Consider the following 21,864-nt stretch of genomic DNA (forward strand, 5'->3'; position numbering starts at 1 on the left):
AACTGCACAGGAGACAAGCGCATACGAGTTCTACGTCTGGTTATCCCAGGGCTAAACTATGGAAGTATTTTAAAACACAGCATCTTAAACGGTAATATCTCACCACCCATTTCACTTAACTGTCAGTCAAAATACCAGCCCATAAAAGTAAATCATGACAAATCCAGTTTTTGACGAAGTTTTATTTTGGACAACTAAATAATTTATGCTCACCAACCTTAACAGAATGTCACACATATATAGACACACATAGAAAAAAAGTGTTGCATTAATTTTAATTACAATTCATTACAAAAATAAAAAAGAAACCTTAAAAAAAAAAAAAACACTGCAATAAAGTGGATTGTGTGCACACCAAGTTGTCAGCTGCACCCGATTCCAGCTGCACAGGGTGCAAGTCACTTTGGGATCAGACCAGAACACAGCAGGGTGGTTGGGAGGGTGAACATGGGGCCCAGCCAAATGCCACATCCCCTTCCCTTCAAGTGTTAATGCATGGAGTCTGTGTGTGGGGATGCTGAACTCCTCAGAAGTCTGCATCCAGGCGGAATGTGTTATCAGTTGGCCCAGACATGACTCCCATTCGCTGGTACTCGCCAACCCTCTTCTCAAAGAAGTTTGTCTTTCCCTCCAGAGAAATGTTCTCCATAAAATCAAAGGGGTTCTCCGCCTTGTAGATCTGAACACAGAAATCTTAGTTAGTAAACTTGGTATAATTGCATATTGTGAAATATTGCCCACCAGCACCATATGCTTAACCAGGAAATCCCATTTTCAGACAACACGGGTTGAAATATAGAATTACCTTGCTAAAGCCTAGTTCAAGCATCAATCTGTCAGCAACAAACTCGATGTACTGTGTCATGAGGGTGCAATTCATGCCAATCAGATTCACCGGGAGAGCCTTTGTGAGGAACTCCTAAAGCGGAGAGAGGAAATCAGTAGTTCCTTCCTTTAATTTCAAAACAAATACATGGGAAAAATCTCCACAAGGCCACAGCAGTAAACTCACCTGCTCAATTTCAACAGCGTCTGTGATAATCTGTTTAACCTTTTCTTTGGAAGGCTTGTTCACCAAGTGCTTGAACATCAGGCAAGCAAAGTCACAATGAAGACCCTTTAAAAAAAAAAAAAAAAAAAAAACACGCTTATCAAGCCCTAACTCATGATAGCATAATACATGAGGACACAAACATTAACTAGTCCAGCCATGACCAGGTCAATGAAAATGATTAGTAATTTGCAATGGCAGTGGAAAGTGGCTGAAAGTTTGTGTGAGACAAGCAGTGGACCAGATACATCCTGAAGAAGTGTTCCAGACCCACCTCATCCCTGCTGATCAGCTCATTGGAGAATGTGAGGCCAGGCATTAGACCCCTCTTCTTCAACCAAAAGATGGCAGCAAAAGACCCAGAGAAGAAGATTCCTTCCACAGCAGCGAATGCCACTACACGTTCCCCTGGAAGAGAAGAACTCTTCAGCACCCATGGAGTAAAGGCCAAAACAAAGCCTGAAAGAATGCTACTGGGACACCAGCTTACCATACTGAGCATCCCTGTTTCCAATCCAGTTCAGAGCCCAGTCCGCCTTCTTCTTCACACAAGGCATTGTCTCAATTGCATTAAAGAGGTACTCCCTATATGAATGGGAACAGAAGGTCACACTGATAGCAAAGAACCAACACCCATGAAATCATTAGCAAACACCTGTGCTCCCTGTGATATACCCCACCTAGTACACAATGCTAAAACAAACACTTCTGTTTCGGCTCAGACTGTGGTGTTTATCATGCTGCTGCCCCGTTAAGAGGACCACACGCCCACTAAAACTGAGGAACGGCAACACCCAGCTCCCATCATCAGCTGAGGTACGTACCCCTGCACCAATCATCATCGCCAGGAAATGAATGCATGCAAGTGTAATATACAGACCATAGATCATACATGCATACCGCACAGCACTGGTGCAGTACCAGACTGACCTTTCAGCGGGATCCTTGATGTATGTGTCAATGAGCAGGCTGTACATTTCTGAATGAATGTTCTCCATGGCAATTTGAAAACCGTAGAAACAACGAGCTTCAGTCACCTGGACTTCCTGGCTGAAGCGTTCCACCTAAGAACCCAATTTGAAAGGATACAGTTTATTTAAAATGGAAATGTGCAAACAGACATGTGAATAAAGACGTGTATGAGTACACATCTTACCAAATTCTCATTTACGATGCCATCACTGGCAGCAAAGAATGCCAGAACGTGAGAGATGAAGTATCTCTCGTCATCTTTTAGGGATTCCCAGTGTTGCAAGTCTTTGGAGAGGTCAACCTAGAAACAAACCAAAAAAAAAAACCCATCTAGTTTCAGAACTGACAGATCTACAGGGTTCAGAAAGAGCAGCCAGAAAGCTACAACCCATAGACTCCTAACCCAGACAGCACCACACCTCCTCTGCAGTCCAGAAAGAAGCCTCTGCCTTCTTGTACATCTGCCAGATGTCGTGATATTGGATGGGGAAAATGACAAATCGACGGGGATTCTCTCTTAGCAGCGGCTCATCCTCGACGCCTGGTTTCCTGGCCGTTCCAGGCTTCATCTACGGATGGGAAAACAGGAGAAAAAAAAAGTCGATCATGATACCGGACTATACCTCATACCCAGTCACAAAATGACAAACATGTGCCGGTCTACAGTAGGAAGGTTGTGACTCCTCCCCCCGCGGCGTCCCCTTTCACCCCACCCCTAAATATCAGCGCACGTCCCATTAAGGGCATGGCTGACCGCCAAGATTCGGCGCCAAAGAGGTATAAAGGATTCCAAAAATCCTTTCTAGAATGGTACCCAGAACGTTTTAATCTCGACAATTATAAACAAACAAGATTTAATCGGGTTTACTTACCTCTGTATCGAATATCTTTCGCGCGGTCTTGGATGCCAGAACTCGGGTAGCATTTAAGCTTGGGGGCTGAAAAACAGAAACATTTAATATTTGACTGGGTAGGTCGTTATATTACACATATGTTATGCTTTGTTATTTGAATTTGTGTAGTAAGTTTTACGAATCATAAGCATGAGATGCAAAAAAGCTAATGAACACAAAAGAGAGAAACTGAAGCTTACAACAAAAGTTATAACTCACCGTGTTTTCTTTGTCAGTCAGGTAAACACGGTCCATTTTGGTAATGATGGAATTTTCGCTTTTGCTTGAAAGAGGGCTGCGAGCAGACATTTTAGAGATTAGAGAAACTGTACCTAATTACAACTTAAAAACGTATTGCAATAAAACCCAACAACTTTAAGCTGAACTAAAATGAAATAAATAGTAAAAAGGTAATTATTAACTTCAAATTAACTTTTAAAATATACACTAAAATAAACGATGTCCTCCCAAGAGTTGCTTCCAGTAAAATGTAATAGCTTGCGTTTCAGCTGCTCTATTTATTCAAGTCTTGGCGCTCGATTCTGATAACCAATAGATTTGGTCGAGCATGTAATTGTGAAAAAAATACAGCCAATCGGGGTGCGCGTTTAGTTTCATTACGTCACGTCCGATTGCGGGAATTTCAAACGCGCCAAGAAACTAACCGGGAAGGAAAGGCGCGTTTTAGATATTATGTATTGTAATGAAATGAAAAAAATATATATATTTATATATATAATACATAAGAACTCATGTTTCAACAATAGGTACACTATCTTTATTATACGTATTTTGTAATGGAACATTTGCCAGCTTATTCTACTATTTTTCTACTATCTTAAAAGTATTTGTTTAATTTAATATACTGTATCGGTCGTAGTAATGTCATTTTAAGTGGGGTGCAACTCCATGCGTTAGTTGCATGACATTTTAGAATGGAGATAGTAAATGTAGTTTATATAGCCACTGTTCCTAGTATTCCCGCCATTCTGTAAAAGCTTTTCCACTTATATAGCTGGTGATTCTGAAAGTGTTTTTTGTTACCAATGCAAACTATAAGCTGAACATCAACAACTGGAAAAAGAGTCACTGAGTACAGGGTTGCCAACCCTTACGCATTTGGCGAGATTCATGCTTTCAGACGCAAGAAACCTTACGGAAAATCTATATTATTCCATTATAAACCTAAAATTAGCCACATCAGAAGTGTTGTGTTATTTTGCAAACCCCACGGACTATTTACAATGCAATAAAGCTGTTATATGCATATACGATTGTGGTGTGCAGACTTGTCTCGAATTGAAAATCTCACTTTAGCCAGCTGCCCAAAGTTGGCAACCTTGTAAAAAAGTAGGCTACATATTTTTTTATGCAAGTACTTAGTATACTAAAGGATAAACATGCTTGCGTAGTAGTAATATATCATTGTAGATGGTTAAACTAATCCGGGGCAGTAATCACATTTACGAAGTTTTAACTATTATACATTTAATTCAATTTAATTATACGACAATTTCTTTGAATAGCGAAATCAACATGACAAAAAAATGCAGAACTAAACCATTTATACACATCAATATAAAATAAAACTGTTCATAATTAAATCATTATTATGACAATAAAGTTGCAACAGATAGCACCCTATAGCACATTTTAGTTGGCTACCTTAAAAATGACATGGTAAGTCTTTGTTGAGTGCATGGCATTTCAGTCATGACATTTAAACCCGCCGTATTTCAACAAAAGGTGTAACCAACTGTAACGCGTATACCAACAAGAGTTGACGATGTGCAAAAAATATCTTATCATACAATTATGTCGCCCCCTCTCGGCGAGTAGACTAGCGCGCAACCTTTAAAACATGCCTTTTTATTCCTAGTTCGTGTAACTTGCTCCGTAGCACTTGACATAGAAGCCAGTTGAGACGGTTACAGTCACCGGTTGTACTTGAAGGGAAGCAACGTCGGAAACTATAACATGCACATGATTTCTTGCAGATTTGACCAGATTCATGTATTGTGCTGAACCAGAATTACTCGCATCCCGTGTCCAAACCACCTGCTGTTTTTCCGTAACTGCAAAATTCGTAGTATGCATTTTCTTTTCATGTGTTAATTTGGAGCTCTGCAGATGCATTTCCAATTCTCATAATCTTTTAAACAGTGGCATGCATTATGTGAAAGATATTTGGGGAAAATATGTACGAAGTGCAACCCATCATGTATGAATAACAACTTATATCAGTTTTGGCATTCCTAATCTTGCACATTCATGAAGATGGGTATAAGAACGGTTTAATATCCTGGATGGGACAATGGGTTACAGGGTATTTACAGACACGGTACATGGAGTCTGATACACAGTTTAGCTTAGTGTAACCAATAAACAAGCATAGAAGCATGTTTTACAGAGGGACCATAGAGAGCATTCTCTGTGGCTGCATCACAGCCTGGTACGGGAATTGCAATGTTTCGGACCACAAGACCCTACAGAAGATTGTGAGGACAGCCGAGAAGATCATTGGGGTCTCTCTCCCCTCTATTACGGACATCTACACCACACGCAGCATCCGCAAAGCCATCCGCATTGTGGATGACCCCACACACACCCTTGTGCCGTTACCCAAGAAGAACAACCTAGCCTACTTAAATTATTGCCATCCTGTTGCACTCTGTAGTTATGATATGCTTTGAGAAAATAATCAAAGATTTCAGCTGTTCATTTCTGCTCAGCTCTTTAGATTCTCACCAGTTTGCCTACCAAACCAACATGTACATGGACAATGTCCTTCATTCCATCCTTTCCCACATGAACACTGGGAGGGGGAACTATGTGAAGCTGCTGTTTATTGACTACAGTTCAACCTTCAACACCATAGTTCTGTCTAGGCTGGTCACCAAGCTCAAGGACTTGAAGCTGAGCTCCTCCCTTTATGACTTCGTTCTGAACATCCTCACTGATAAACCACAGGTGGCGAGAGTTGGTAGCTGGACCTCTAACACTCTCATTCACAACATCGGAGGCCCACAAGGTTATATTCTCTACTTTACTCCCTGTACACACATGACTGTTCAGCCAGACATAGGTCCAATACCAACCTATAATTTGCAGTTGACATAGTGGTGGTAGGTTTGATCTACAATAGGGATGAGATGATATACCTGGATAAGGTTGAGGAGCTGTCTCTGTGGTGTCAAGCTAACAACTAGGACCTGAATGTCTTTAAGACCAAGGAGATGGTTATGGACTTCAGGAAAGCCAACAGAGAAATTACACACCTCTCAAGATTATCAGGATACTGGTGGAGAGGGTCAGCAGCTACAGGTATCTCGGAGTACACATTTATGAGTACATGACATGGATGACCCAAACTTCCACACTGCTGCAGATAGCTAAGCAGTGACCATATGACCTGAGGTAGTTGAGGGAACTGTTGGATCTCTGCTATCTGGAACCACCAATGCCTGGTATGGCAGTTGCAAGGATCTCAGAGCCCTGTAGAGGGTGATATGGAATGCCAAGGGAATAGCATGGACAAAACTGCCTGCCCTGCAGGACATCTACATACAATGATGTAGGTCTAGGGCATTAATATCACCAGAAACACTGGGCACCCACGCCATAAACTGTTCCAGTGGTTGCACTCAGTAGTCACCTCCTTAGCCTTATGGCCGAGACTAAGAGACGCTGAGGAGAAGCTGCTACCCCCTGGCCATCACGATCATTAACACCACCCATCAAAAACTAAAATGATATATAACTGCACCCCGCACTTTAAATATGTTCTCATATTTTCTTATATCTTTAACATTTCAGTATGACTTGGATAACAATTTCTGTTTGCCTACAGCAAGACCCAGGACCAAGCACGGACTAGGAAGCACGGATCTTATATTTTTAGTGCTGTACGTATTTAGTTAACTTGTGTTATTTAATTTTGCTATCCTTCTACCTTGTTTATTGCACAGCCTGGAGTAGTGGCAGTTTCAGTTCACTCCTGATGTACCACTACATTCATGCATATGACAAATAAAAATCTTGAATCTTGAAGGAAGGAATGAGAAGATTAGACATGCTTGTGATTAAAACCCATAGCTAAACAGAAAAATAACTTACAATAAGTGTCCTAAATCCTCCAACATACAAATTGCATACAAATCCACCTGGGTTACATAAAACATAAATATTTGGGAGAAGGTGGTTTGCAGGTTGCTGGTTTTTTTAGAATACTCCGTTGACCTCTGGCTCTTGTGGGGTGTGGTTGTGGCCTCCCACCCTTGCTATTTAGTATATTCCATGTTGAAAACACACACACGCACACAACACACATACACAACACACACACACACAACACACGCAGACTAGCCTGCATCTCACCTACACAGTTGAGCACACATGTACATATACTTGCACGATCCATCCAAGCACACACTAAGATTTTATATGCTTGTATAGTTGTGTTACTTTCTTCACTCTTTAATTTATCCAGAAATGATGTTTTGCACTTACTCCTTTTTTCTTTTTTCTGTTTTTTCTCTTTGTACTTATTTTTTTCCCCTCTTAATCTGTCCCTCCTCTTCGTCCACCTCACCCACTGCAATATTTTACATGTGTTAAAAATGAAATAAATAAATAAAATAAAAAAAAGAAATCGATCAACATGAGGGGCCTATGCAGAGTTTATAGAGCCCCTCATGGTAAAGCAAACATGTTTGGCACAGCAGTGCATTCAGACCATGATTCTGCTTGCTAAAGCTGCCGGACAGGACAAAGGGAAAAAAATAAGAATACTCCTGCTTTTTGTAGCTCACGATTTTTCTCTTCTCTCTCAATGCCCACATCTGCTTTGCATGAAATCACCTCCTAATACCATTGTACTTGCCTCCATTTCAATCCATCTATCCATCTTCATTAGCCTACGTATCTGTCCAGTACTGGCCTGGAACATGGGCAACCTACAACCTATCCCAGGAGAGGCTGTCCCATAGAATAAACTGTTAAACAAAATGATTAAAAACTGTTAAACAAATAGTCATCACAGGCATGGGGGAACATAAGCCCCACAGAGAACCAAAAATGGGATTCGAACCTACATTTCTGAAACGGGAATGAGCCCCATTGTGCAACCATGTCATTCCATCTCTTTCATCTGAAAGATTTTAAGACTTGCAAAACGGGAAAAGATGGCTTCATATTATATTTTGCTTCACGCTGCCACTCTGACGAAGACAAGACATTGCAATGTTGTACAGCTTCGTGCCCCTGTCCCATGACGTTCCTCCCTCCCACCCATCGTCCCACGGGAGCCTGGGACGTGGATGAAACAAGAATAATATTATAAGCTTATTGATTAGTTCTGAGATCTGTTAAAGTAATGATTCAGACTAGCGTTCCTAGCCCGTGCTTGGTCCTGGGTCATGCTGTAGGCAAACAGAAAATGTTATCCAAGTCATACTGAAATGTTATTTAAATCCACCATAATCTATTGTTTATGACTCTATAATAAATCAGTACACTACAAATTAAGTCAAATTAAATGTTAGAAACAGAGCTGGTGTAGTCCTGGGTCATGACTATCTATATAATCCTTCTCTTTATGTAAATTGTCATTTAGAAATACAGTTAATGTCGTTTTGTGGTCAGAGGAATGCCTCAATTCATCATATTTAGGTCTCTGCTGACGAATACAGTACCAGGCGGTTCTACTGGTATACGTATATTTCGGACTAAAAGCACCGTCTCTTTTGCTCTTTTTGGTGGAACCGAGCATATCAAATGGTTGCACCTGATGATGCCATGTATTACCGGTAATTGTTATTTTTTCTTCATGCCGCCTACGCCATGATACGTTCTACAGCAGCGCATGCTGACGGCATTCTGCAGTGGCAACATTTGTTTTCCCTTCGCCGAATGTCGGTCAGTAAGGCAAAAGGGCGGGGATGGATCCAGCCAATCAAAGTAAGAGTACGGCAGTGTGCCAGCTCTGCCTGCTCACCGATTGGTCGCGCCCCTTCGGCGTTGCCTGAAATCTGATTGGTAAATTGTTGTTACTAGGTGTGGAAGGGAAAAACAAGTTCTGTTTATCGTAGGAAGAGAAACGTCGCATTAAGTAGCACTGGATGTTGTGGTGCATCTGTGGGGCCAGTCTGTTACGTCAGAATTAATTCAAAAAGTCAATATATAATGCCATTCAAGAATAAATACAAATTTAATATATTTAATTTAATTTAATATTTTAAGTACAAATGCAGTTTGACTTCATTCTGCATACAGCTTGTGTGTTGCACTCTTGCTTGGCTGTAAGTAAATGTCTAAGAATTAGTATATCTACACACACACACACACACACTCGATAGGTGCTCGGCAGTCGGGGATGTAAAATACCGAGCCAGCAATCCGTTGACGTTTCTTTCCACAAAACTTTTGATGAAACAACTGCTGTTGAAGCTGAAATCCCACATTATGTAACGAAAACAAAAAAAATTGTGTACGCTAAATTTAAGTTGACCAGAGGCCGTTAAGAAATTATGTCCGGACTTTAGGTTTATGTGTCTAAATGGGTTACTTGGTTAAGCACAAGATATTAACGCGAGCCTCCAGCCCATAGCGCTCCTCGTAACAGACGTTTTTAGGGTATGCTATTTCAAAGGGAACGACTTAAACCAGAAACTCAAGTCACTGCAAAATGTATGTATGGTTGATGCAAATGAACGGCGATCAAAAAATATTCAATCTTAGCAATTTAGGAACTAGACTTCGTTGACGTTTCTTGCAACCTTACAGGTATATTAAAATAAAGAGTACCTCGCACTTGAAGAATGTAGAAAAAAGTAATATCAACAATTGTAATAATATCAAAAAACATACACGTTTATTTCTTACAAATGTTTATTAAATAATAGGCAAAGTGAAAGAGTAGGTAGAAATCACAGTGGAATATCGTCCACTCGAGTTTTTTTTTTTTTTTACATATAGGTTCATTTCATATTCTGTAAATAAATGCAGTTTGTAATACACAGTACATTCATATATAGATATGCATATGTACACATTTACAGACAGACAAAATGTTTACTGAAAGACTTTGGCAAATGAACAGTACATTTAGTAAAGTGTGACTTGTATGAAAGTAAACAAGAATTCCCATGAAGCAGGAATAACAAAAATAGAAAAAGACAGTTGTTCCAGTGCAAGATGAGTTTGGAGTATTTTGTGAAATTGTTGTAGCAGCCTTGTCTTCATATTGTCACCTTCTTTGTAGATACTGGGAGGTCAGTTGAGGGGTGGGCCTGCAGTCAGGAAGAGGGAGCTAGTTTGGAGTTGGTGGTAACGCATCAGTGCGGGAAACTGCAGCACGGGAGGCAGGCGTGCCTGTCTTTCCCTTGACTGCCTCTGTCATTTTATGGTCCTGCACCCCTGGCTGCCAGGCAGAGGTCTTTTTGGTAGATGCGTGCCGTCTAGTGTGCTTGGTCAGATGATCGCTCCGCATGAAACGCCGATCGCACACGGGACAGGCGAATTTCTTCTCGCCGGTGTGTGTACGCCGGTGCCGTGAGAGCTCGTCAGAACGGGCAAACCTCTTCTCGCAGCCATCCCAGTTACAGCTGAATGGCTTTTCACCTGCTCGACAAAGGGGCAGAGAATCATCTTCTCGTACACATGGCATTAGCTGACGTCAATACATGCTCTCCCTAGTTACACCCCATGAATCCAGTTTTTACTGGAACTCCTAACATTTCTGGGAACTGTTGTATACATAATACTGTTTGGAATAAGATTATAAGTCTGAGAAGGTTAGTTTTTGGTAGGCTGAATTGTTCCAGCTAGAGGTTTCAGTTACTGCAGTTGAGTGCTTGTGTAAACAGAGGCAGGGACATTCTTTGGCCTACAGGCTGCCTTGGGCACTCACACCTGGCTGTTGGGGCAATGCTGTCCATACACCTCCAAGGCATTATAAACGTAGAGCTAGAGCAGACTAGATTTGATTGGCAGGTCTAAAAATATCCTGCCGAGACTGTTAAAATGCCTATGATTCTAAGGATTGGGTAAGTCCAGTCATCAGACTCCCTCTCCACCTTCAGGAAATGCCTCAAGACCCTTCCGTTACAGGAATTCCTCTACTACTCTAATGTTTCTCTATGTTCTCTGAATGTTCTTAATATTGCAATTCTCATTATTGAATTGTCTTGTTCCAGTACTAATTACACTTCTACCTGGGCATTCATTGGAAGCTCTGCATAGTTACACTTATGCCTAGTTGCCTCCTTGACAGCTATATGTTGGTAATGTGCTATCTGCCTCATTCATACATCCATTTGGACAAATGTATCTGCTAAATATTAAAAATGTTAATGTAAGTCTAATGATTTGAACATAGCTGAATCAATGAATTTATTGAAAAATAGTACAAGTGTTTGTTACGTTAAGGTGTTCTACATAAATACGGATGTTGTGTTCACTGACGCTGATCTATAAGCAGAAGAAGCGGGGTGTACCTGTGTGCGTTCGGAGATGGGCTTTCAGGTGAGAGCTCTTAAAGTATGTTTTCCTGCAGCCTGGAAAGCTGCAGACGTAGTTCCGTCGGCGGGAGAAGTCAGCATGAGGCATTGTGCTCCCGCTCTGTCCCGAGGGCACGTAGACTGGGGCGGGGGCCAGGGGCAACAGCTTGGTGTTGCCAAGGGTCACTACAGTGGGGGGACACTGGGATGGCGGGGGCACTGGGGACTGAGGTACCACAAACATGACTGTACCTTGGGCTACGGGGGAGCCTACCAGAATGGGCTGGGTGAAGGGGGAGGGCCCAGGTGTCTGTGTCCGTACAGGGGTCTGGATGAGAGCTGAAATCATTCCAGGCTGCCCACCCACAGGAAACATTTGGCAGAACACAGGGGAACTGGCAACAGCAGATGGGGACAGGGAGGCTGGAGTGGGTACCACCACGACATCCCGGCATGTCTTGGTCAGGGCTGCACAAATGCTGTTGGTGCTTGGAGTGGCAGGCCGCACCAGAGAAGGCTCATGGGGAGGGCGCCCACTGCTTGGGGCTGCAGGGGGAGCTGGTGGGGCCTGCTGGGCAGGGGACGTGTCGGCGGTGTGGCGGATGACGCTGGTCGCCATGGCCCTGCATGGCGGGGGGGTGCCTCCCTGAGAGACAGGGGAGCCCAGCCTGGTCCGGGGTAAGGCAGGTCTTGGGTCCGAGCTCATGACAGGGGAGGCAGTGGCATACATGACCGTGGTGGCAATGGAAGAGTCAGCAAATTTGGGGCTGTGAGGGGGGGTCATGCACTATAACAGAGAGGGGAGACATGATTATTGTTGTAAGACCTAGGGCAATATAAAAGCAAAATATTTACAGACTATTGACTTTTTAAGCTGTCATGATAATAATCCAGGTTAAGTTTTTTTTTCCGACATGCCTCTTTTACCCACCAGCGATGATAGAGAAATGAAGTCTCTGGTGTGGTCGGTAGGATCCGGGTGCAGGAGGGAGTCGCAGGAGTCTGAGGTGGGTGTGAGCGGTCGTGGCTTGTCTGACCTCTGACCCAGTGAGCTCATGCTCACCAAGGCCTCTGCGGCCTCCAGGTCATGGTACGCCAGCGTGCAACTGCTAGACTGCTTGCTGTCATGTCTCTGTCGCTCCAAGGCTGATGTGCAGATGTTTGTCAACTCCATCTGAAAGAAACACAAACACAAAGCTGACATTGTTTGTAATAAACTCTGACAGCAGTCACTAGCCTCCAAAGTTCATTTTGGGCTTAGCATATAAAGTTCAAATATCTCATGAGTTTAAATGGATAACACGCTACATATAGCCCACAACTGAGTGCCCGCGATCAGCACGCTTATTAACTGCGCGCAGTTATCCCGCCACTGGGGGAACTGGACGACTACACCCAGCGAGGCGCGCGGCGCTCATTCCGGAGCAGGAAACCTCCCACAGCCAAATATAGAGCAAGCGATGACGTGCTGGCAGCTAGCTGCCATGTGAGACCCCAAAGCAGACCATTACGCAGCCATCAGGAAGTGCCGAATTAACTCACACTTACGGCAACTAATGTAGAGGATCTGAGCCTCTTCCCAGAAACGACGACAGCAGTTTACGAGTCCAGATAACACAAGGCACCAGCTGCGCCATCAGTATTGCGAACACAAATCGAACCCCTAAATATGATATTATCCTTTATATAAAAGCATAATAATGCACTGAATGGAAGTTAAGGATATCCACCATCAACTTCACCCCCTTTGTAAACAAATTAACATTTTAAAGAAATAAGAATGTAAGCAGTTAATATAACCCGGGAAGCAATGTGTTTAATATCGGATTTTTCAGGGTTCTCTTTTGTGTTAAGTAATTGCTCTCGTGTTGCTATGTTGGATACTGTGTGATTTAATGTCGAACAACAACATTCACTGTACTGTCTTGCACGTCATGCATCACAATTCAATGCAATTCAATGCTGCTGACACTTAGCACCTTCCAATGAGGCATCGCTGATGGACAGACAGGTAAACTATTACACGTTGTCATTTGTTAAATTGTAAAGCAATTCATAGCTACTTTTCACAGCTGCATTGAACACAAACACCATCTTTATAAGCAGAGAGCAAAAAACATACGAAGTCTTTCAGCGATCCAGCAGGGATGCATTTGCTGGCACAATGATTTTTCATCCTTGCTACATTATGTCACCTCAGTAACCACGACCCTGACATCAAAGCGAAACCAACAGGATCGCTTGCCATAAAAGAACAACGAACTTATCAAGTCAGAATAATTGTAACTCACCCTGCTCGTCTCTTCAGTATTTAAGTTCTGCCGCGTGGTATAAGTGAGCATTTTACAGAGATGAAGACTTCCCAATGGTCGCGTCAGGAAACAATGGAAATAAAGAGGCAGCGGCAATGCGACCGCTAAGCGAGGAGCTGGCTACTGGGCATAAAAATAAAAACGTTCACCAGCGAGGTCCAGCCTCCTCAGCTGTGCGACCAAAAAAAAATTAAAAAAGAAAAACAAAATTCAGAACAGACTCGCGGGTGGCAACATACGGCCAATCATAATCATAGGTGTATTCGACGTTGACCAATGGGAGCGAAGATAGCGCGTGGCCAGCGCGTGATTGCACAGCGATTGGAGGAGACGGGGAGCGTGGCTACCGGGGGGTGTGGTCGGGAGTCAGCGGTGTCAGAATAAACCCGTTGAACCCTTAGCTGGAAAACTGGGCTAAAGGTCGTATTACTGAGCTGGGGGAAGCGTGAGATACTTGCGCGCGTCTGGCCTGCCCACGCTGGAGGAAGCGCGGCGGGCGGCGGCTGAAGCCTCACAAAGAACCAATGTTATACTACGAGCTGTACCAGAATTACCCTTTTAAAGCATTTATAAGGACTGTATTTAAGTACATATTTATACGTAATGGTTTTATATAATTTTCCCACGTATTTGACAATTGATCACGATTACTTGAGTAAATGATTGTATTTGGGGCCTTGTTCAGGGTTGAACTTTACCTGTTTAAACAGGTATTCGATCAAATAATATAATACCATTTTTAATGATTTTATGTACCGAAACCAAGTTTAAACGTGCTGATCACGTTTTTTTCCCACGGTTAATTATTTTGTTCGGCTCAAATTAGAATATTCCGTTTAGGCTTTGTCCTTAATCATACCAAGTACGTCTTTTCTGTGAAATCTTACCGTTGAATTTATCAAATCAGCTACTATAAATACAGCAATAAAAGACTCCCTGGATATTTTGCGTTTGTGATGTGTTAGAGAATCACGATGCACACTGAATAAATGACAGCACGACGTTGTGCGGGACACCATGACGTCCCCAGTCTGCCTGCATTAGATCTAGATATGTGCGCTATGCCCTAATTCACATAAGCTGGGACTCCCCGCAAAGGGAGGGGTTCACACTGAACCCAGCGACCCTTTTGCAGAGAGGCTGTTTTCCACAATTTCATTGTGAGGGCTCCATGGAGGAGGGTGGGGCTTATTCTTTATAGTGCCTGTATGTTAACCCTTTTTGTTTATTTCTGACCAATGGTAAAAGACTGCTAAACGGGGTGCTGCCTTCAAAGAAGAGTCCACAGAGATGTGGAGTGTAGATGACATTTGCATACATTAAATAGTCCGAAGGGAAATCTTATTTCTTAAAGATTGGTGGCGGAGAAATATTTTGTAATTATTTCACACAGAAAAAAAGTTTGATCCGGCTCTCCAAAATGTAGGGTTTCACAGTCCTTACAGTGGATATAAAAAAATCTACATACCCCTGCTAAAATGGCATGTTTTTTGTAACCAAAATAAATGATGTCAGAACTTTTTCCACCTTTTTTTCAAAATTGCGATCTATACAAATAAGGTTAAACAAATCAGAAACTGTTTAAGGTAGGAAATAAATAAACATAATAGTTCACATCCACATAATGAAGAATGTGTGTTCAGAATCAACCAACCAAATTCAGCCTCATCTTAAATAGTAACTATTGTCAGGGGAGTTTCTAGTTATTGAAAAGATGAGGGGCTAAGTCAGGTTTACCTGGCCTTTTGTTTTTTTCTGAAGGAAAATTGGCATCGGGCTAAAATACAGAGGGCTATAGCTCCAGGTGATCGGACCTAATGACACCCATGGTGAGTATACATCCGATATCAATTAAAGTGACTCTGATTGACCTCAGATACAGTTTGACTGATGATTCTGTTATCCACTTGGTTGCTTTGTACTCCAAAAGTCACAAACAGGATCTCATCATTGAAAGGTAGACTATATGGACAAAAGTATTGGGACACACCTCTTAATCAGTGAGTTTAGGTGTTTCATTCAGACCCATTGCCACAGGTGTATAAATAAAACACCAAGCCATGCAGTCAGGTTTACAAAAATTTGTGAAAGAATGGGCCTTTTGAGGAGCTCAGTGAATTTAAGTGTGGTATCGTCATAGGATGCCACCATTGCAATAAATTAGTTTGTGAAATTTCTTCCCTGCTAGATATTCCACGGTAAACTGTAAGTGGTATTATTGCAAAGTGGAAGCATTTAGGAATAACAGAAACTCAGCCTCAAAGTGGCAGGGAACATAATTTAACAGAACTATCCATCCATCCAAGGCATTCCCAGGCCAGCCGAGAGATATAATCTCTCCAGTGTGTCCTGAGACTGCCCTGGGGCCTCCTCCCGGTTGGACATGGCCGAAACACCTCTCCAGGGAGTCGTTCAAGAGGCATCCTAGACAAATGTCCAAACCACGTCAACTGGCTCCTGTTGATGCAGAGGAGCAGCGACTTTACTTTGTGCTCCTCCGGAATGTCCAAGCTCCTCAGCCCATCTCTAAGGCTGAGTATCTTTGACAATGCATAGCAAAATTCACATGCAACACAAAAATCATTCTTAGATGATCAAATGGGTCTCTTTCTGTATTGTTCTGATTTTTTTTTTTTATCACAACTTGATCTGGATAGTGGGCTGGATATTTTACTGGATCTATTCAGGTTAAGTACATCTCTCAAAGGTACAAAAACATTGCCCATTCAAAGAATAGATTTAAGTTTAGCTACAGGCCTGTATCCTTATCCATCCAACCACCAGTCACCCGGTTGCTTAGCAAATGCAGATGAGATTCACTTCTCAAGCAGCGGATGAAAGTGAAGGTTGTCTGCAGGACCAAACGCTGTGTGTAATGGGATTATGTATTTCTGATCATGTATAGGAATGCAGAACAGGCATGACCCAAATCAACCACAGGATGTGCGTTCTGCAATAATTGCTGCAGTTCATGTACCAGGGAGAAACTGAAATGCTAACTTCAGCAAGTAACCTATTTTGCATTTTATGCATTTGACATTTTTTTTTCTTGTACACGTTCATCTGTCAAGTGATTGGGTAGAGGGCTACAGATACAGAAACAAATTACAGGCCTGATTTGCCCGGGTTACAGAAGCTATTAGCTACAGTAGCTGTTAATTGTCTGGCTGATTTGAAGCTTAGCAGCTTTCCTCTAGAGAGAGGGGCCTCTGTAAACAATTCTCAGTATGAGAAGCAGAGAGTGGGAGGCACTAGGAAGCAGCGACCTGGAGAGAAACGAACTCAAGCTCAAACAGGAAGGTGAGATGGGGTGGAGGGGGTGGGGGTTACTCTAGGTCAGGGGATCAGCCATTTCCTCTGACTCTGATATTTCACTCTGACTGTCACAAAGCCCTCATGTTCATGCTGTGTTGTGCGGCAGAGGAACATCCCAATGCCGCTGTCCATGTTTGCCAGGATTCCTGTGGAAATGGAGCCTGGGAGGGAAAAAGAGAAAATGAGAGAGAGAGAGAGAGAGAGAGAGAGAGGACGTGAAACAAAGAGAGAGAATTAGCTAACCCCTGCAAGAATTACACCAGAGGACTAAGAAGAGTCCTCTGCACCACGACATGATAACATTGCAAGACAGGCATTTGCTAGCTAAATTCAAGACCTGTTTGTTTTATTTAAATCTGCAAAATGTCTTTGAATTTGATTTGTGTGAGTACTATTAAAGACAGGCTCCTATCCAGGGTGGTACCCAGTCTTATGCCCTGTCCTGCTGGGATGGGCTCCATTCCCCACGCAACCCTGTGCCAGATAAGCTGATGGATCTTTAATGTTTGACTCTTTAGATTTTATATCGATTCTTCTCTCAGAAACCTGCTTGGTTATGAAATGGTTGAGAAACACTGACAGTAATTTTACAACAGGAATTTATACAATATGCAGCCCTAAGAAAATATATTTCCTAATATTGAAAGTACATTCATATGTATTTCTGCAACAGGTCGAGGTTTCGGTTTCAAAAACAGCAGGAATCCGACCACCCTTGTTTTTATTTTCAGAATCTTTCAAGTATTTGTTCTTAGGAATCATTTTTCAGACATTTAATGAATCCTTATGTCAGATGTTTCAGGGTTTTGGTCAAAGTAAGCCATGACTTTGTTATTAAGAATAACATGAAATAGTCGTGCTCGTCACACTGCATTTCTACCTTGATGTGTGGCTGGTTCGTTTCGGTGCTTGTTCTGCAGAGCTTCTCCCGCGGCCTCTGTCGTCACGGTGACAGTGGCATCTGGGAACTGGGCCAGCCATCCTGTCCCTGAATGACTCTCCAGTGTGCGGAGACACACACGCATAGACCACGCGCGGATCAGATTTGGGCTTGGCCTCACACAGCCATAGCGACAAGGACGTTTTAAGAAACAGAAAATCATATATGCTGATACATAATTACCTTCACATTCACAAAGTCACATATAGCGATATGTGTAAGCTGAGAAAGTCAGTGAATGGCCTGTCTGTGATGGATGTGTATGAAAGGGCTTTCTTGCGAAATGTCAGCCCTTGGCTCTATTTCCATTTGCCCAGGTGTGAGCAGGACAGGATAGGACTCATTTCCAGACTTCAGGTGCGAGGTCCTGCCTGTCTCTGCTAATGAGCTGGGGGACTCTGCCTAAGTCCCAGCAGGGCAGGGGGGCACCTCTGTGTACCACACCATATCAGACTTTTTGAGAGTACGGCTGTCTTGCGAATGAGCGGGGTCACACTGAAGGAGTGATACTTCTCACATGATCAGACACTGCTCAAGACAAAGCATGACCAGCAGGAACCTTCTCTATTTAAAAAGCTCGTATTTAATTTACGGATCCAGTTATTTATGGTGTCTCCAAACCAGCTTCACCACATTTAAAGGGGATCCTGAAAGAGTACATGAATTTTAGGTCCTGACTACATGTGATTCAGCATCCAGAGAAAGTACCACTCGGCGCGCTCCTCTTGTGACTGGAAACATAGGTGTATGCTCAAGATGACCAGGAAACGCAGGGTGATTTCTGCATTGTATGTGCTGACATGGGCCAGCATGGCAGCTAGACCACACACATGCTGGCAGAGAGGCCCTCTGTCAGTCAGTCTGTGTGTCTGTTTGTTTACTCGTGCTTCTGGAAAAGCCCCTGCTGTGGCTGTTGGATGGGATCCCAGTCAAAAACCCAGCACAGAGCAAGCCCGTGCCAAGTGACATGTATGGCAGAGTAACCCCCAGGACTGCCAGAGCGCACGTAGGTCAGTGTGTGGGGAGTATTTTTCTACAGCAATGATCTTTAGAAGTTGTCTTTGTGGGGACGTCCCAGCAAAACAAAAGACATTTGGAGACATCATTAAATCTTTTTCTATCCATCTTCTAACCACAAATCCTGGTCAGGATTTTTGAGCATATTGCAGGCAGCACAGGTTTGTGGTACATCCTGGACTGGGTGATCTCATTTTTATGCATGTGGGTGTGTGTCTGTGTTCCTGGCTGTCGATTTGGCAGAGCTTGGATGCCATGAAGCAAGCACCTCTCTTCTGCAGCTCTGCTGTCCTCTTTGTCCATCAGGGTTACCTCGCTACACGCTAGTAAAGACAATGTAGTGTAGCTGTAGAGCAGTGATGGAGTAGCTAAGTGTCTTACAACGAGGACGCTTTAGGTCCCAGGAGGAACATTTCTGTGGCCGTAAATAGCTTTAGTGATGTCGTGTGAAAAAACGGAAGCGTTGGACAAGGTTCCTGGGCTTGAATCTCTCTCCTGCACGGGACAACTGGGCATCATTTTATGTTGGCTGAGCAGAGTGACCTAGAGGAGTAACAATAGAGGTGTGTTTAATTTCTATCAACCCAAAACCAATGAGATACAATACGCAATTGCCCCGAAAGCTCAAAAAAGCATATTTGATTATATTGCACTATATTTCAGCTACTCTGTGATCACCCTGTTGAGGAGAAAAATGTGGCCAATGGATGGATGGATCTGAAATTTGCCAGTTGTATGGTGAGTCTTTAACTCAGACGGGAGAGTCTGTATCTGAAGAACCAACAGATACTTCATACATCTTATATTATCGGGTTGAATATAATGCCCAGCACTGACTCTGTTGTGGAAATTCTCTACGTTACTATTACAAGCTTAGGAGTCCTTAATGTCATTGCTTGTGGAGTTGGGCTGCTCCCAGTTTGAGTCTATCAGGCACCTGTGAGTTAGTCTGAAAAGAAGGCTGGATTTACAGGAAGAAGGCAGGAGCTGCCAAGGTCAGCAGCTTTCGGCTTGCTGGTAGGCGTGGGGGCTGCTGATGAACTGGTCACGATTTAACTGCGGGGATTTAACTATGGACGAAAAGGAACTGGACAGGAACTTCTCCACCCGAAGGCGGAGAACTTCAGAGCCACTGCATTTTCACAGGTTGTTGCAGGGATTCCCCGCAGCTCTGTAGATTTCACAGGGAAAAAAAACAACACTGGACCAAGCATGTGTCCAGCTAGACGATCTATTCTGTGCTGTAGTTAAACACCCAGGGTTTACTCAGCCTCCCACCCCCCACTCCATCGACACCCCTGCTGTCCCTTGTCCCTCATGCCTCTTGAATACCACACCTCTTATCACATCTAGGCTCCTGGTAGGGAGGTGGTGCTGACTCGCTCTGCTGTATCTATAGTTGGACGGCATTAAAGTGCCCCCTCCCTTCAGCCTGCTGGTCATTGGCCTGGGATGAGTCAATAAGTAAACACCGGCTCCAAGCTCTCGTCAACCCTGACCTAATGCCGATGGCATTCCCATGGTACCGCTTAGCATATTTTTTGCTAATAAGCAACAGATTGTAGTGCACAGAGGAATAGATTGTTATGGCTGCTTCAAGCGAATGACGTAATAATCAAATGACCAGATGGTAACCTTACTCTCGCCCTCTTGAGGAAATGGTGCAGTGCTGCTTTTTCATACAAGGGACTCGTAATGAGATTCAGTTCAATTGTTGAGTGAAGGTGAGAGCACATATCAAATATACCAGCACAACCAGTAAGAGTTTGGTACACCAAGGTCTGAGAACAGGAAATGACTGCATTCTGACAATGCATTTATCCGTCTTGTCCCGGATCTCATATCTCGTATCCAGTTTCTTACGTGGGATTTCAGGGAAGGTTGGGGAAAAAGGGAATTTGAGAAAAACACTTAATCTCTTGCTCACACAAAACAATTATCCTAGAAGTCTCCTAGAAAGGAGAAGCTTCAGACACATATTCATTAGATGCCTAATTAGTGGGACGCTGAAAATATATAATTATTTTTTTTCAAAATGGTGACAAGCCAGTTCTACCTGATCTAACCCTTCATGGGATACACGGGGGTGGGTGGGTGTGTGTGTGTGTGTGAAATTACCATGCGTTTTTTTAGGAGCCAACATCGCTTCTGCGGCTCAGGTGCTTTGTGGCATGCAGGCATACACAGATAGATGTGTGTTAAACACGGCGCACTGGGGGCCTGGCCTGGGGTGTGAGGAAGGTGACGTCCTTGTGGTTTTCAGGGTGTGAGGTGAGATCGCTCCCCCTTCCAGCCACCGTCCATATGAAGAAAAAGCAAAAACATCTGCATACTCATTTCGACGGATTTTTTTATTTTTGGTAAAACAAAAATAAAAAAAATGCTGCATTGCCAGCTCAGCGCTAAACCTTTATCATTTTAGTATATGTCTCCATCTCTTGGCCAATTATGGTAATTGCACTCTGTCGACATAAACCTATCAGCAGATGGCGTTCCCATTAAAACTTAAAGCCATATTCCAGTCTACCATTACACAAGTCACTTAACCTGAACTGCTGCCGTAAATTATAGATATACAACTGGGCAAAAACGTCAGGCATTTTCAATAAAAGCATCACTTAGAATGATTAAGGCGCACATTCTTTGCTTATGATTTGACATGATACTTAACAATGTGAAATGCATGGGGTTTACAACTGTAGTTAGTGCTTGAACCAACCTGTAAGTTAGTGCTTATTGATTGACTTCCAATAAATCAGAGCTGCATTTTAAAGAGTCTTCCTTAAACTCTAGATAAGTTTTTGTCTTTCAGGCTTGTGTTGTCTTTGGGGGGTGGGGCAAAGTTACACTTAGGCCAAGATACCCA

General features: G+C 43.0%; 2 protein-coding genes and 1 non-coding gene across 3 annotated transcripts; all 3 read right to left on the minus strand.

Annotated features, from left to right (window-relative positions):
- Positions 1 to 164: 164 nt before the first annotated feature.
- On the minus strand, positions 165 to 3,420 carry LOC125729093 (ribonucleoside-diphosphate reductase subunit M2). The gene is made up of 10 exons (XM_049005647.1): positions 3,136 to 3,420; positions 2,896 to 2,961; positions 2,443 to 2,592; positions 2,208 to 2,324; positions 1,982 to 2,115; positions 1,542 to 1,636; positions 1,326 to 1,459; positions 1,013 to 1,117; positions 806 to 919; positions 165 to 679 (listed from the first exon to the last, which is right to left on the minus strand). The coding sequence occupies exons 1-10, from the start codon at positions 3,223 to 3,225 to the stop codon at positions 527 to 529; spliced, it is 1,158 nt and encodes a 385-aa protein (XP_048861604.1). The 5' UTR covers positions 3,226 to 3,420; the 3' UTR covers positions 165 to 526.
- Positions 1,765 to 1,899, minus strand: LOC125729094 (small nucleolar RNA SNORD94). Its single transcript, XR_007389581.1, has one exon. It is a non-coding gene; the product is annotated as a small nucleolar RNA SNORD94 (small nucleolar RNA).
- Positions 3,421 to 9,786: 6,366 nt separating the features above from the next.
- On the minus strand, positions 9,787 to 13,910 carry LOC125729092 (Krueppel-like factor 11). The gene is made up of 4 exons (XM_049005646.1): positions 13,706 to 13,910; positions 12,346 to 12,588; positions 11,412 to 12,201; positions 9,787 to 10,536 (listed from the first exon to the last, which is right to left on the minus strand). Exons 1-4 carry the CDS (start codon positions 13,754 to 13,756, stop codon positions 10,226 to 10,228), a joined length of 1,395 nt encoding a protein of 464 aa, XP_048861603.1. The 5' UTR covers positions 13,757 to 13,910; the 3' UTR covers positions 9,787 to 10,225.
- Between the last annotated feature and the right edge of the window lie 7,954 nt (positions 13,911 to 21,864).

This window comes from Brienomyrus brachyistius, unplaced genomic scaffold, assembly GCF_023856365.1.
Source record: "Brienomyrus brachyistius isolate T26 unplaced genomic scaffold, BBRACH_0.4 scaffold476, whole genome shotgun sequence".
In the NCBI taxonomy this organism is placed as follows: domain Eukaryota; kingdom Metazoa; phylum Chordata; class Actinopteri; order Osteoglossiformes; family Mormyridae; genus Brienomyrus; species Brienomyrus brachyistius.

Excerpts from the sequence above, each read along its gene's own strand:
- LOC125729093 (XM_049005647.1), bottom strand. The coding sequence starts at position 3,225 with ATGTCTGCTCGCAGCCCTCTTTCAAGCAAAAGCGAAAATTCCATCATT. Across the intron at positions 2,593-2,895 it reads GAAAGATATTCGATACAGAG|ATGAAGCCTGGAACGGCCAG; the intron begins GTAAGTAAACCC and ends TCCCATCCGTAG. Across the intron at positions 1,460-1,541 it reads AAACAGGGATGCTCAGTATG|GGGAACGTGTAGTGGCATTC; the intron begins GTAAGCTGGTGT and ends CTTCTCTTCCAG.
- LOC125729092 (XM_049005646.1), bottom strand. The coding sequence starts at position 13,756 with ATGCTCACTTATACCACGCGGCAGAACTTAAATACTGAAGAGACGAGC. Across the intron at positions 12,589-13,705 it reads ATACTGAAGAGACGAGCAGG|ATGGAGTTGACAAACATCTG; the intron begins GTGAGTTACAAT and ends TGTTTCTTTCAG. Across the intron at positions 10,537-11,411 it reads CCATCTCCGAACGCACACAG|GTGAAAAGCCATTCAGCTGT; the intron begins GTACACCCCGCT and ends TTTGTCGAGCAG.